At 35.5% G+C, this 14,628-nt stretch overlaps 1 protein-coding gene across 2 annotated transcripts in view; it reads right to left on the bottom strand.

The window, feature by feature from the left end:
- usp43a (ubiquitin specific peptidase 43a) overlaps positions 1-14,628 on the bottom strand; it is a 113,758-nt gene that overhangs the window by 56,720 nt on the left and 42,410 nt on the right. For both annotated transcript variants that reach the window (XM_079883217.1, XM_079883218.1), the window contains exon 3: positions 6,799-6,902. In XM_079883217.1, coding sequence (XP_079739343.1) covers positions 6,799-6,902 — 104 coding nt within the window. The remainder of the gene's footprint in view (positions 1-6,798; positions 6,903-14,628) is intronic.

Raw genomic sequence — 14,628 nt, 5'->3', positions numbered from 1 at the left:
GAGGAACAGATGGCCAATTGCATGCTACAAAGTTTCGGAAGTGACATCTACATATAAATGCTGGATTCACTCTGCACAGTACAGGTATACTATGACATGTTAAAATAGTAACGCATTAAAGCAATGTAAAGGCAGACTAATAGATTAATAAAAACATATTTGTAGCAAAATATTTTTGAAATTCTATTCCAGTTATTGGTAAAAGTGATGACTTGTAAACAATCTTAAATGTCTCACTGTACACTGCACTATGGGGGAGCCGTTGCTTAGCCAACACAAAGACTATAGATATAGAAAGAATGCTACATCCTATTACTTATGAATGGGAGAAACTGCAACACGCAATATGGCGGAATACGTCCCGCCTTTTAAGTAAAAGAGCCAATTGCTGATTGGTAAAGTCATTGCATCACTGCAGCTGCCATTAGAAGCTCGGGCTTATGACTGCACATGCACATTGGCTCGTCTAGCCTGAAAAATTCACTTTTTTAACGCTATTTGTGCATAATAAACAACATTTATGGGATAGTTCATGTCAGATTTTGTGATATGTTATTTAATTGTGAGTTCACCAAGCAGTTTTTGAGATTTCAGGATTCCCCCAGATGGGACTTTTTCTTGGATGCCCGAAATAGCTGCCCGGAGGCATTGCAAATATGGCCGCCGAGTGAATAGACTTTCCTTAAAGGGATTTTGGCCTACATCTGCACTTTACTAGAGCACTCTCAGTGATTTAATTCTGGACCGGGCCTGAATGTTGTGTAATTTGATCGTTATCCATTTTAATTGGATGTGAAAGGGCGACAAGTACATTCATTTAAAATTTCTGTTTTATACGCATTCAGTTGCCTTCACTCAATCTGCAGTGAAGGGCCTTGGCAGCCATGTACTCAGTACCAGTCAACAGCAGAGCAGGACAGGACATGCAGTTCTTTTCTAAAAATGAGTCTTACTCGGTTTATTCACTTTTATCACCAGGGAGATAAAAATATATTCTATGAAAAAAGCAACAACAAAAAAAAAAAAGCAGTCAAAACAATCCAAAGTGAGCAAAATGAGACCATGCCTAAGGAAACACAAAGTCTGTTCCGAGTCTGAGATTATATTTAAAAACAACTCGGCTTCTAAATAAATCAACACAAGTTCCTCCAAACTCCTAGTCAATACTTTAGCAACATAAGGGGGGGGGGTCTGTTTGCAATATTTTTGTGCAGTCCTATTCATCAAGTCATCTAGCTGATATGTAGCTAAAATCTATTTTTAATATGGCAACCAAACTTAGATTTGTTATCAACACTGCAATCCTATTGCCAGTGAGACGGTAGATAACCATTTGTGCCTGTCTTTCCATTATCTACTGCAGCTGAAGCAGAACCTGATATACAACAGTGTCCAAAAGTCATGTCCGGAGGGGACATTTGCTTTTAATGACCCTTCAGGCTCGATTAAACAATCACAATATGAGGAGTATGATGTATTGGCAAGAAGAATACACTAAATTTGGTTAAGGTATTAAAATGATAATTTTTTTTGGAAAAGAGGGAAATCTCCATATTATGGAATATGGGTTTAATAGTATCATGCAAAAACAATGCATAGAAAAACATAAAGCTCACAGGAAATAAAGCATACATTGACTACAATGTAATCAGTTAACATTTTGTTGGTTCTCCCTTGTTTTTGATTACAGCAGCCATTCTGCTGGGTATTAACTCGCTAAACTTTGTGCATGTGTCATGCTTAACTTCTTTCCAATCCTCCTTGAGTTCTTCCCAAAGTTGAGCTTCATTGGATGCCCTGCATGACTTATCACAATTCAGGCATATCATTTCCCAAAGGTTTTCAATGGCTTTAAGGTCAGAGGACTGAAGAGGCCACTTCTTAATGCTGAGAATAAACACTTATTGCGTGCAACTTTGTTGCATGTGTAAAGAGTTAGGGATTGTTATCATGTTGGAAAATACACATATGCTCTCCAAACAGATCCTCCATACTTGACAACATTGTGTTCAGTAGGATCTTCAAGTATTGGTCCATTTTCAAAATGCCAGCAACTTTGTATATCCTTCAAACACCTGCTGCAGACATGCGTCACCAATCCCATTATGTTTCCCCTGCCGTGCTTAATTGTACCACGTATGCATTTGGTATTAACTCTTTCCTCACTATTTACAGCATTTTCTGTCAATTATGAGACAACAATTCCCCGCCATTGACGGAATTATCCAGCAATCCCTGTTTTCACTGTTATACGGTAGGGTGTGCTATTACGCATATTCTGAAAGAGTACAGATTCTTCTGATCAAAACACAGATGAAGAAGCAGAAACAAACGATAGAAGCATTGCTTATGCACATGTAAAATAATCAATCAATGTGTTCTTTGGTTAATGCAAGTTTTTTTTTTTTTGCAGTTGATAAAACTGATAAAAAGAACACAATCTCTCAATCCAGTCTCTTGTAGCTGTTGGCTTGCAGTTCAAGATGGAATTGGAGGTTCCTCACAACTGCACGTCTCATCTAGGTCTTTAGAAGCTGTTTTCATCCTTCATTGCTTTCACCCTTCTGTCAAAAGGCTTTCTGACCTTGACCAGCCACAGCACTTTACATTCTACATGGTAGGGGTGTCACTATGCTTTGAAATAATTCTACGGACATTGTAACCATTTACATCCGGCACATTTAGCTATTTTAACAATATCCTATTTGGTCGCAGAGGACAGCTCCCTCCATCTGGCCATTTTCATTAAAACCCACAAAATAACATCTAATGATATAGCTAATACCTCCCACATAGTGATTGAATTATAGGCTGGGAATGAGTGCAAGCTTGGTATGACCACTTGGCCAAAAAAGACGTCCAAGCAATTTGGTGTGTTTCATTGCATCATGACAAATAATCTGATTGACACATAGAACATGTACATTAGTTTTACACTTCAGGCACAACTTCAAAACATGCATACAAACTAATTAATAAACATTTAATAAAAAGTTCCTAATTAAGAACATTTAGCCACTATTGTATCTCAAAATCTTATCTTGGCTTTTTTTGTCTTATTACAATATTACAAGTGTTTTGTTTTTTCAATCATTTTAACCAAACAGACATTGAAGTCAACAGTCAAGTAGTTTCAAAATGTTGTTTACCAATAAACGAAGAGGAAGAATGCTATTAATACTGTTGTATTTGTATCATTTTATTTATATAATTATATTTGCAATTCTTTTATTATATTTATATATAATTATATTATATTTTTTATACCGGTAATTGTATTTACCAGCATAATGTACATTGTACTAAAACATTTTAAACTGCCCCATGAGACAGTAAAGATTTGAGTGATCACGTGAAATACCACAATTTTGAATTTACTTGCTGAATTTCAGAAAATGATTTACTGAAAATGGACAATTAGAACTGATTCATGCAAATGTTTCAAACTCAGACACATTTTTTAAACAATTTTTGCTATACAAGAGGCATTAATAATACTTTTGTTTTAAAACCCATACTCATGAGCTGCAAGACAATAAGGAATGATCTACTAATCATCTAATGATGCAGTCTTTATGAAACTTAATGCAACATTAAAATCATACCAATATTCATGATACTGCTTAACTGTAAAATAGCAGCAAAAATCATCACAAAATATTGTGAATATTTAATACACTGCCCTGCACTACCACAGCTCTAACATGGCAAGAAGATATTATTACAACTACAGTAGTCCGAAACTTCTGCACTGTAAAGGCACAAGAAATGCTTGTAGTTGCAGATAAACTCAGAATCCATGACCAAATTATGTTTTGTCTCCCTACATTTCATATCTTATCAGAGATAAACCAATAGGCAATGTCAAATTGACAGACAGATATGCAGATATGACAGACAGGATATGCTTCGACGCTTCTCGTGAGTGCATTGCTGCAGCAATGGCTGATGTGTACAACTTGCAGTGAACTCGATCAGGGCGGGTCTAAGTTATAACGGTATGTCAGTCAACACTCGTGGGCGGGGCCTGTGGCTTTAGTGATGTCACTAAAGCCACATTCTGAAAACGGGTCGTTTGGAGAGACTGCTTTTGATTTATGGAGATTAAAAAAAAAGGAGTGAGTGGATTTTTATCACTGTAGGGTGGTTGTGTACACACACTGCCAACACACATTTATGTCCAAACACCATTCAAAAGTGAATTTTGCATAATAGGTCCCCTTTAATTAAACAAAAGCTGAAAGCAGATATCACAGCAGTGTTTGTGTGGCGAAGATATGAATAAACAAGCAGGGTGCAATCCGAAATGTAGTCATTCTGTTTTCAAAGTTAATGGCAACCAACATAATGGAATTACAAAATGAATCCATGAAATCAAGAACTCACTGAGAAGCGGAAGCTTTTCTCGAGATTGAAGAAAATTGCTGAGTCCATTTCTACCTGGCTTTCTACTTGCTGAGGAGCTCTGGTAGTATAAATGTGAGTGGGCATGAAGCTGGGAAGAATTGGGATATTTATAAAGAGCTTTGATGCTTTAGAATGTTTATCGAAGAAAAAAAAACGAATTAAACCTACTCAAATAACTTGAAACCTTAACAATCAGCATTTGCATATTGCTCACATCTGCAGAAGCAGAAATGCCGTTGGCAAGAAGGTCTTTGTCACATCCGAAATAGGTGAAAATAATGCTTATATTCTCTATAGCAGAGTGTGTGATTTCATTGTGGATTACTTGATCATTTTCACTCTGCGGAAAGTTCCGGCGCAGATGTTTCAACAGCCCTGCAGCCTGAGAGAGACAGTGAATAGCATGAAGCCTGCTGTTTTCTAGAGAGCTCACACAACGTGTGCCGGATGAGCCCATTTCTATGAAGGCAGACAAAATCTCAGCCAAATTGCGGAACAGATGATAACCAGTCATTTTCTTCATTGATGGATGTCTGAATAAACCATGAACAAGAATATTTCAAGAATCTACAAGAATTATAGGGTAAAAATATTACTAATTAGTATTCAACTAATCCATTGAACTTAAGTTAACTAAATTAATAACTAATGATTTTTACTATTTTTTAGAAATGAATCAACACTGAACTTAAGCTGGACAATGACACTATTTTCTTCTAGAGCTACTGTACAGCCAAAACAAACTGCATTATTTGTATTTGTTGCATTATTTTCCTGTTATCACTGTAAAGCTGCTTTGAAACTATCTGCATTGTAAAAAGCGCTACAAAAAAAAAAAGGTGACGACTTAAAATTGAAAATTGTGTGATCTAATGCAATTAATTAAACTGCAATTGACTGCAATTAAATAGTTTGCATGAACGGTGTTGATCAAATTGAAGGGACGCCACTCTGATCTGTTTGTAACCTACAACAAATACTCAAAACACTAACATTTGCAATAAATAAATAAGAGAAAAAGACCATGAGCTCACATGTAGGGATGGGTACCAAAACCTGGCCGTTATCGGATCTGCTTTTGGTACTGGCGAAAATAAGAAAATACATTTCCTATTTATTATTGGTGCATAAACATTATCTTGCAAATTTTATCCCGCCAACCGTTTCTAATTTGCTTTTTTGCTATTCGCAAACCAGAAGAGAGATCTCTCTCATGCGAGTACAGGTATATAGCAGCCTTCTCAGATAACAATGACATATAATAATCACATAATCGAGGTCACGCTGCATCGAGGCGTTTATCTCTGACACTGATCCAACAACATTTTGCTCATTGAAGTCATTGTTACATGTTCACGGGTTTTTTGTTCCTGTTTCGCTTCAACAGCTTGAAGGACATTTTCACTATCTCCGATAATCAATAGACCAGAAGTCATTTATTTCCAAAAGAGATTTGAAGTTTGGTTGCACTGACACATTTAATCAAAACTATTAGTGCGAGGGAAAACTGATCAATACTTTTCCACTAAAACTTATGTTTTAAACACTATTTCTTTGGGCAATTGTGATTAGTTAGGATTTGAAGACATAGGGTGTGTCTCAATCAGCTCCCTAGCTTCCTAGGTCGTGAATTTGGCCACTGGTAAGGACAGTTGACTCATTACACATTGGGACACTATTTCAGGCAACAAGCATCTATTTTCAAGCATCCTCTTTGCTTAATTACATAAATAAATTATAAATGTTAGCTAGATTGTTCACTACCTGTCTAGCGATGTATGTTTATGCTGAGATATAATTAAATAATGGTTTGGATCTTAAAAAAAACATCTATCGTTTATAATATGTAGTGAGTTAGCTCACGTGATTTATCAATTTATCAGGCATCAATGCTTCCTGGTTTTTACAGTGCATTGTGGGACTTTTTAGGAAGACAGCCCTTAAAATGTCCGACTCCCTGATAAGTGGCCATGAACTAGGGAGCTGATTGAGACGCACACATATATTGTAAGATGTAGTTTCAAACAACCTATTTAACATGAGATTTGATTTTAGGGCTTTTTGTTCTTTTAACCTTTTTCTAAACAGCAGTAATATGAGAAGTAACTTTACATGTTTATCATGTTAGAGTTGATAACAATATTTGTAAAATAATGATTTTTGACCAAATTGTGCATCCCTTCTATCTACTTATCAGTATAACATTCTTTCTGTATGTATAATTGCATGCAGGTTGTTACATGCTACTACAGTATGATAACATAAAATAGTGTATACAGTACACAGTCAAGGATGGCTAATACCACACAAGTGTCCCAGTAGAATTCAAAGCTCAGGCAGACGGATGAAGGGCGGACTTGATCTTAAATTAAAGACTAAGGGGTGTCTGACCTGTATTGAGCTTGGAAGTGCTCCTGAACGAAACTGTGTCGAGTTCCAGGCTGCTGTGAGTTTGCTGGGCCGGGGCAAGAACTCTCCTCCAATTCCACAGAATCCTGAGAGGTGCAAGCAGAAGGAATGAATGGAAAAAATATATTTAGTTGTTTTTCACATTGAATTAATGTCTAACTGAGAGATATAGCCAGTGTTACTTGTTTTCCTTTCATAGAAATCTTATTGCTATACTGTGGAGATACATCAACAACACATCAACATTGATGCAATTCATTTGCATTATAGATCAGAAACTTGAGCTTAGAGTTTTATGTCTGTTGGGTGTTTTGGGCCTAGATTTCTTTGGATTTTGTATCTAAACCTTCCATGTTCTTATGTGTAAATTTCAGGTTTGTGTATTTATCACTTTACACTGCAAACATAAAATGACATTGTAGAAAATTGTGCTGCAACAGTTTGGGGAAGGTCCTTTTCTGTACTAACATGACAATGCCCCTGTGAGGGTACATAAAGAAGTGATTTACTGAGTGTGGATTTACTAAGAACTTGACTGTCCTGCACAAAGCCCAGACCTGAACCCCTATTGAACACCTTTGGTAAGAATGAGCACCAATTATGAGCCAGACCCCATAATCCAACATATCAACATATAGGCTAAAATGTGATTAGGCTAAATGATATTGAGATACAATTATTATGAGAGGATTTTTATCATTTCATGTACTTTTTAAAATAGGATTGGTTAGTTTTTTTATTAAATTAGAAGTGTCAGGATGTGGGCATTATGGAAAGTCATATATGAAAAAAATATAATAATATAATGCATGTATAAAGGGAGGGAATTACAGTTTTTCTCAATCGATTTGACACATTTCTCCAAACTCAGGTCACTGTGCTCAAAACAGTTAACACAGTAACCTGAACACTTTGTAATTGTCCTAAAAAGGTTGTACATTTTCCTTAATTTCATGCAAATTACAAATCACATGCATAATTTTCTCAAAGCACTGTGCACAAAATTCTCAAATGTTTACACAGTAGATCATACCGCCAACCAAAACTTTAATATATCAGGAGAAAACAACTGCAGCTCTTTTTATTGGTTTTACAAAAAAATCATTTGTGCACCATTTTTCCAAACACAACAAACAACGGAGTTAAATTCTCAGTTGCACTTGGAATGTTCTCATTTAGCCCCAAATACATATCTGCTGATTAGTAATACACACAACACAGGAAAATCAAATGTCCTAATTGTTTACACAGCTATCTCAATTACAAAAACTATAAAAGGGAAAAAAAAAAAAAGATTGGGAAAAGGGAGAGGTATAAGAGTGAGAGGTTTTTGGAGAGGATAGAGGAAGGGTAAAATTGAGAGGGACAGTGGAAAAGAGAGATGAGAGGAAAGGAAGAAAGAGATGAGGGGAAATTAATAGATTGTATAGGTAGAGGTGATGAGTTGAGGATTTAGAAAGAGGAGTAGAGGGAGAAAAGACGGTAGAGTGGAAGGCAATGGTATTAGTTGAAAGAGCAGGAGAAGAAAATATAAGAAGACATGGACAGAGGGGAAAGGGAGAGCAAGGTGTAAGAAGAGGGAGGAGAGGTAGAAGGATAGGGTACAGACAGGTTTCAGATGAAATCAGAGCCTGCCTAATTGAGCATGTCATAAATTATGGTCTTTCCTTGAAAGAATCTGGACAGAGAGTTCAGCCCAACATAACATTGTGCCACAGTTAATGTCCCTGGACAACAAGCTGCAATCCACTGGTGTTGTGGCAGACAATGTTGTCTTGGGGTCCTACAACACCGAAAGGCTTCAACATTTTCTGAACATGTATCAACTCCCTCAATGAAATTCACTTTCCGCAGGGTGATCAGGAGCAAATTGAGTGAAATTGTGTTGTTTGGGTCAATTTCCAATTTCACCATTCAGCATTTCAGGACGGTGTTCCTTCCAGCATATTCTCCTCTTGGAGATGGAAAGTATATGATCACAACAACCAAGTCTTCGTCAAGCGATGGAAGAGGCATTTGGAGAAGATCTAACATTCACAGCTTTTTTTTTTCCCACGATGCATGAATCCTGAAAATATATAATTCTTTGACCAAATGTAAATGAGAGACAAGATCTTTAAAGTTCATTGATTCAATGATTGCAGTATACATTTATTTATTTATCTACTTATTTTATTGTTTTGGGGCGAAAACTCATTGTTATACAACTAAACTCTTCGTTGTAAATTAAAGGATTAAAGAACACGAAAAACATGTATTTTCATTCGTGTATTTGTGTATCTACAGCTGAATTTATTATCAAATCAGAGAACACACTTGCAGTTTTGATGTTGCTATTTATTTTTGATGAATGCATTACTAGAATAAGCACAGCAGTGATACTGAAATGTTTTGCCAACATAAGAGTGTTTAGTTTGCTGTGTTAATTGTTTTGAGAGCAACTACGTTCATTTGAAGAAATGTGTCAAGTCGATAGAGAAACACTGTAATTAGACATTACTACAGGGGCCATTCTGAGCAGTCCACAATCAAACATATTTCATTTTCATTTTTATATTGAATGAGATGCCAGCAATACTTGAACTGTTATTTCTCTTAGAAACATGGCAAAATATCTAAACTCATAATGAAGATGCACCAGCAAATGCGACGAGAAATTTAGCTTTATGGCATTCAAAGATGGTCAAAATGAGGCAAAATTTTTGCAAAACGCAAAATATGTACCAATACATACATATCTGCGGTATCCAACAGAAATTAACACTAGTATAGGTGTACGTTATTTTAAAATGGAGCATTTTAGCGCCACTCATTGGACATTTCAATTCAGAACTGTGGTGATATGTACAAAATCCAACATAATAAAACGCTGCCATATTCATGTTCATCACGCTTTTAACGCCACTCACTGGACATTTCACTGTCGTGAAACGCACGGCACAACGTATTTTGCATTTAGCAAAAATGTTGCCACAGGTACGTTATTCTAATGAGCCTGGGCTGAATAAATGAGGAGAAGCTTTGTAGAAAAATAAAATACTACATTTACGGACATTCTTTTCCTGATGGGATTAAAATTCTGCTAATTTTGCTTCATACGTTTTTACTAAGGTTAGGCTATGCAAGGATAAACAGACATGTTCGATTTGGATGGGATTAACCATCTATGAAACACAAAAAATTGTGCTGTCAGACAGTGGTGATAATGCCATATTCACACCGAGACTGAGGCACTGAGCGAAAAAGGAAACATTGTTTGTGAGAAGAGCTGTTATACAGTAAGTTAGAAGGAGAGACAGAGAGAGAGAGAGATGGAGCATAACTCTCAACCTGGCTGTGGTCTCTTTCCTTATTCATATAAGATGAATTGTCAAGATTTCGGTGCACACTCGAAGAAGCACGTTCTCAAAACTGGGTCAAAAGCCACTTAGCTGGACTTTAGAACAAAGAATAGATGCCTCAGTTACAAGACTGAGCAGCATTTCTCTCTCTGTCAGAGTGCATGCTGGGAGTGAACGGAGCGTGGTGAGAGTGAGTGCGTTTGTGGCTGAGTGCTAAAACTGTCTATCTTTTTTGTGTGCGTTTGTTCTTTGTGTGTTAAATTTGTCCTTTTATTAGCATTTAAAGGTGTCGTAAACAAAGTCGGTGTCGTGTTGAATTGCTTACTTTGTACCTGTTTTACATTTAAGTAGCCCTTCTAAAAAGTTTATACTGTCCAACTTAATTATACAGTCCTTGCGCAAGAGGTATCTTGTTATGGAAAATTGGTTTCCCCTATCAAGAAAATCCCTCTTGATTGTAAGTCACCATTGGTGAAGCATCTAGTCTCATTTAGAATACAAGTTTTCATGGAGTTGATGAAATCGTTCTGGGGTGCACTTCCCGTACAACCACGTAACTCGCTGCTTAACTACCATAGTACGATGCATCGCTGAAGAAATCAACTAGCTAGTCACGACTGTTTTCTGAAACCGTACTGTCGCAAATTGGTTATTTAACCAATTTAAGTCGGTTAATGATGTCATGCAGTGGTGGAGTAATAACTTATTTTAATGAATCTGTTTGAGATCGAATTAATGCTAGATGTTTTGCTATAAATTACAGACATGGCATCTGATGACTATTTCTCATTTTTCTCGGTTATTTTGCTTTATTTATATATTCAATCATAGGGTTGTTCTTGCATACCAGAGCACATGCGCACTTCAAAAACTATGCTTTAAATCTCTTGACAAACTAAAAGACGTAAATGACATTTTTATGTATTCTAAATAAAAGATATAGATTGTACTGAATGTCAGCTTGCTTATTTGGCTTAAGAAACTATGCTTCTAACCACAGGTTAACCTGTCGATCCAACCACACACAACTTTGCAATGCTGTTAGCGAATGTTCGTTAGAACTAAGTTTTCAGGAAACACAGACTCTGTGAACTATGCTGATAACGATGAAACTTGTGACCATAGTTGACTAACGCTGCATTTGGGAAACGCACCCCAGGCAAAATTGATGGCTTTGACTACACAGTGTAACATCATTGCAACATCTGATCATGGACACAGACATTTCCGGTACATCCGTGATCAAAGCCGTTGAGGACGAGCCGATTGTAGTTGAGGCTGCTGAGAACAAACCTGATGCAACAGAGATTATTACTAAGCCTAGTGAAACTGGCACGCTCTATAAGTCCGATGAGCAGGCTGAACATTTGCAAAACATTTGTGTGGCAGATGCTGATGAAATGGATGAAGAAGAAAATGATGTTGAATTTGAGAAGGAAGCAAAATCTGTTTTCAAAAAGCTGTGGCAAGGCTTTTAAACAAGTCAAGAAAGATGATGGTGGTAGGGAGGAATCAGACAGTGATAGAGATTCCTCTAATTCAAATGTGTCTCAGTGTTCAAATCTGTCTATGAGTTCTCAAAATGAAAACTTGTGTTGATTGTATAAAGCTGAAGACATTAGCAAATTTCCGCAAGAAACAAAGTTAATGAAAGAAGTGCAAGTTGAAGTTTTTCTCTGATTGTAAACAATTTATCATCAATCATGTGAGGTATCTATGGGCCATTCTACAGAATTGGTTCAAAGTCAGAGTGGGAAACGTCTTGAAAAAAAAAAAAAAAATTCCACAAATTTTGTATGTATGCAAATTGTATAATATCAAAGGTACACATTTCTAGTAATTGTGCAGTTAATAATCATATTGTATTTTCAAAAAGTTTTGAAAAAAATGTCCTCTCCCCAAATTTGTCACAACCGAAACACAATAATAAATAATTTAAAAAGAAGGCTTATATTGACCTATATTAATATTTTGTTTACATCTACCATGTAAATATATTAGGGCTGTCAAACGATTAATCGCGATTAATCGCATCCAAAATAAAAGTTTGTGTTTACATAATATATGTGTGTGTATGGAGTATAATTATTTTCTATATATACAAATACACACACATGCATATATATTTAAGAAAAATGTGTTATTTATATATAAAATATTTATATATAATATAAATTATATATAATATAAATATATATACACAGTATATACATGCAAATATTTCTTAAATATATACATGCATGTGTGTGTATTTATATATAGAAAATAATTATACACCGTACACACACATATATTATGTAAAAACAAACTTTTATTTTGGATGCGATTAATCGCGATTAATCGTTTGACAGCCCTAAAATATATATATATATTTTTTACACAGGTAAATCAATAATTACAATTTTAACAACATTTCAAGTGTAATTTATAAGATCTGATGTATTTTGAATCCAATCTTTCTTTGTAAAATGTATTCAGTTAATCATACTGATTTCAAAGTTAAGGATTTATTAGTTTGAATATACATTGAACCAAACACTATAATAACATCTTAGTTGATAATTCAATATACTTTATTTTAGACAAAACATGCACGTTTCGGTTATGATGGCACATTTTCGCTAGTGACAGTAATGTTTTGGTAGCGACCACATCACATTACAGAATTTTAACTCACATACTAAACCACTACTAAAACATACTAAGATACTAATGATTTGCATAACTGCACTAAAATTTAGTTTATTTCCCCCAGATAAATGATTTTGTGTTCCCTTTTGTCACTACCAAAACAGTGATGACATGTTTCGGTCATGACTGTTTCGGTCGTGACAATTTTAGATATTTCTGAGCCTAGTTCAAAGATGCTAATCAGCACATGGCTAACTAGCACAGTTCTGAAAAGTTGTACACACACAAAAACTAAATTTTATCGAATAACACTCAAAAAACCATGATGTCACAACTGAAACTTCACCACGTGTTTCGGTAGTGACAATTTTAGATACTTTTGAGCCTAGTTCAAAGATGATAACCAGCACAAGGTTACCTAGCACAGTTCTAAACAGTTGTACACACATAAAAACAAAATTTTATGGAATAACACCCAAAAAAGTTTGCTTAATTGCAGAAAAAAAGGTGTTTGGAAAGACGTTCCTTAAAGTTACACACAGATTTTCACACTTTTGAACACATTTCCCTCAAAATGATGGTACCTATCTGCAATGAAAGAGAGGCTATGAGAGAGAGGGACACAAGGATATTTCCTGATAAAAAAAAACTAGGGGTGTGGTTAAAATCAGTCTCAGCCAACGGACTAAAACACACACTGTTTCGGTAGTGACATGAAAATGCGGGACACATTTTTTTACATAAAGTTTCATGATTTAAAAATAAAATATCAAATAAATGCTTCAAAAGAAATCAAAAAGATATTTTTAAAAACAACAATGGAAACAATTAAAAAAAAACATTTCAATATCATTTTCACAAGTTGGAATTTAGAGGTTAGGGTTCGGGACAGCCACCTCCCAATTGAAAGTACCCAATAAATGATGATTTTATATGTATTAAGCTTACTGTATTGGTTTTCTGGGGTTATTGTGGGATTCAATAGATAATAGAAGGATCTTTGTAAACATCTAAAATTTAAGTACTTAAATGCTTTTTAAATGTGTTTTTTGGTTTGCACCAATTCTGTAGAATGGCCCTTATATGAAAGTAGCAGCTTTTCAAGATGTAGAGGTTTACCGTCTTAGAAAAAAAAAAATACCAAGGATGATGAAGCTATTAACTTTATTATTTATAGGGAAGACTTACATTGCTTCTCTTGTTGCCCTTTGATGGAAAATTACAACCAAAAGCCCCACAATGTGGCACCATATCATCATGTGGCATCATATCACATCAGCATCATGTGGCTCAAACAGTAGAGCTTTGGCGCTTGCAACGCAAAGGTCATGGGTTCGATTCTCAGGGAGAGCTAGAACTGATAAGAATGTAAATGTGTACCTTGAAATGCAATGTAAGTCGCTTTGAATAACCAAGTGTCTACCAAATGCATAAATGTAAATGTAAAATGTAAATCATATCAGTATTTTTTTTCAGAGTTGTGAAAAAATAGCAACAGGTAGTGCCAGTAGCTCAGCAAATTCAACCATTTGACGTCATCGACGCAGAATGAACTGCACAGCTAAAATGGCCCTTTAAGGCTTTTGTTCACTCAAAATGACTGGAAATAATTCAAATGTCACATTTCAAAAGGATAAAGTAGACATCTGCAGAAATAGAGTGACTATTTGTTGTTAAAAAGAAACCACAGATTACAATATGTTAGAAAATAAATTCAAGACCATGTTTTCATAATACTAATATCAAGTCTATGTACCTATCTGTTTGTCTTATCACAGAACTTGGGATGAGGTTTGAATGAGTTATTGCCTTTAAAGAGATATGAGGTCAAACAGATACC

Source organism: Squalius cephalus, assembly GCF_949319135.1.
Source record: "Squalius cephalus genome assembly, chromosome: 10".
NCBI classification, from domain to species: domain Eukaryota; kingdom Metazoa; phylum Chordata; class Actinopteri; order Cypriniformes; family Leuciscidae; genus Squalius; species Squalius cephalus.
This window is presented reverse-complemented; position numbering and strand designations above follow the sequence as displayed.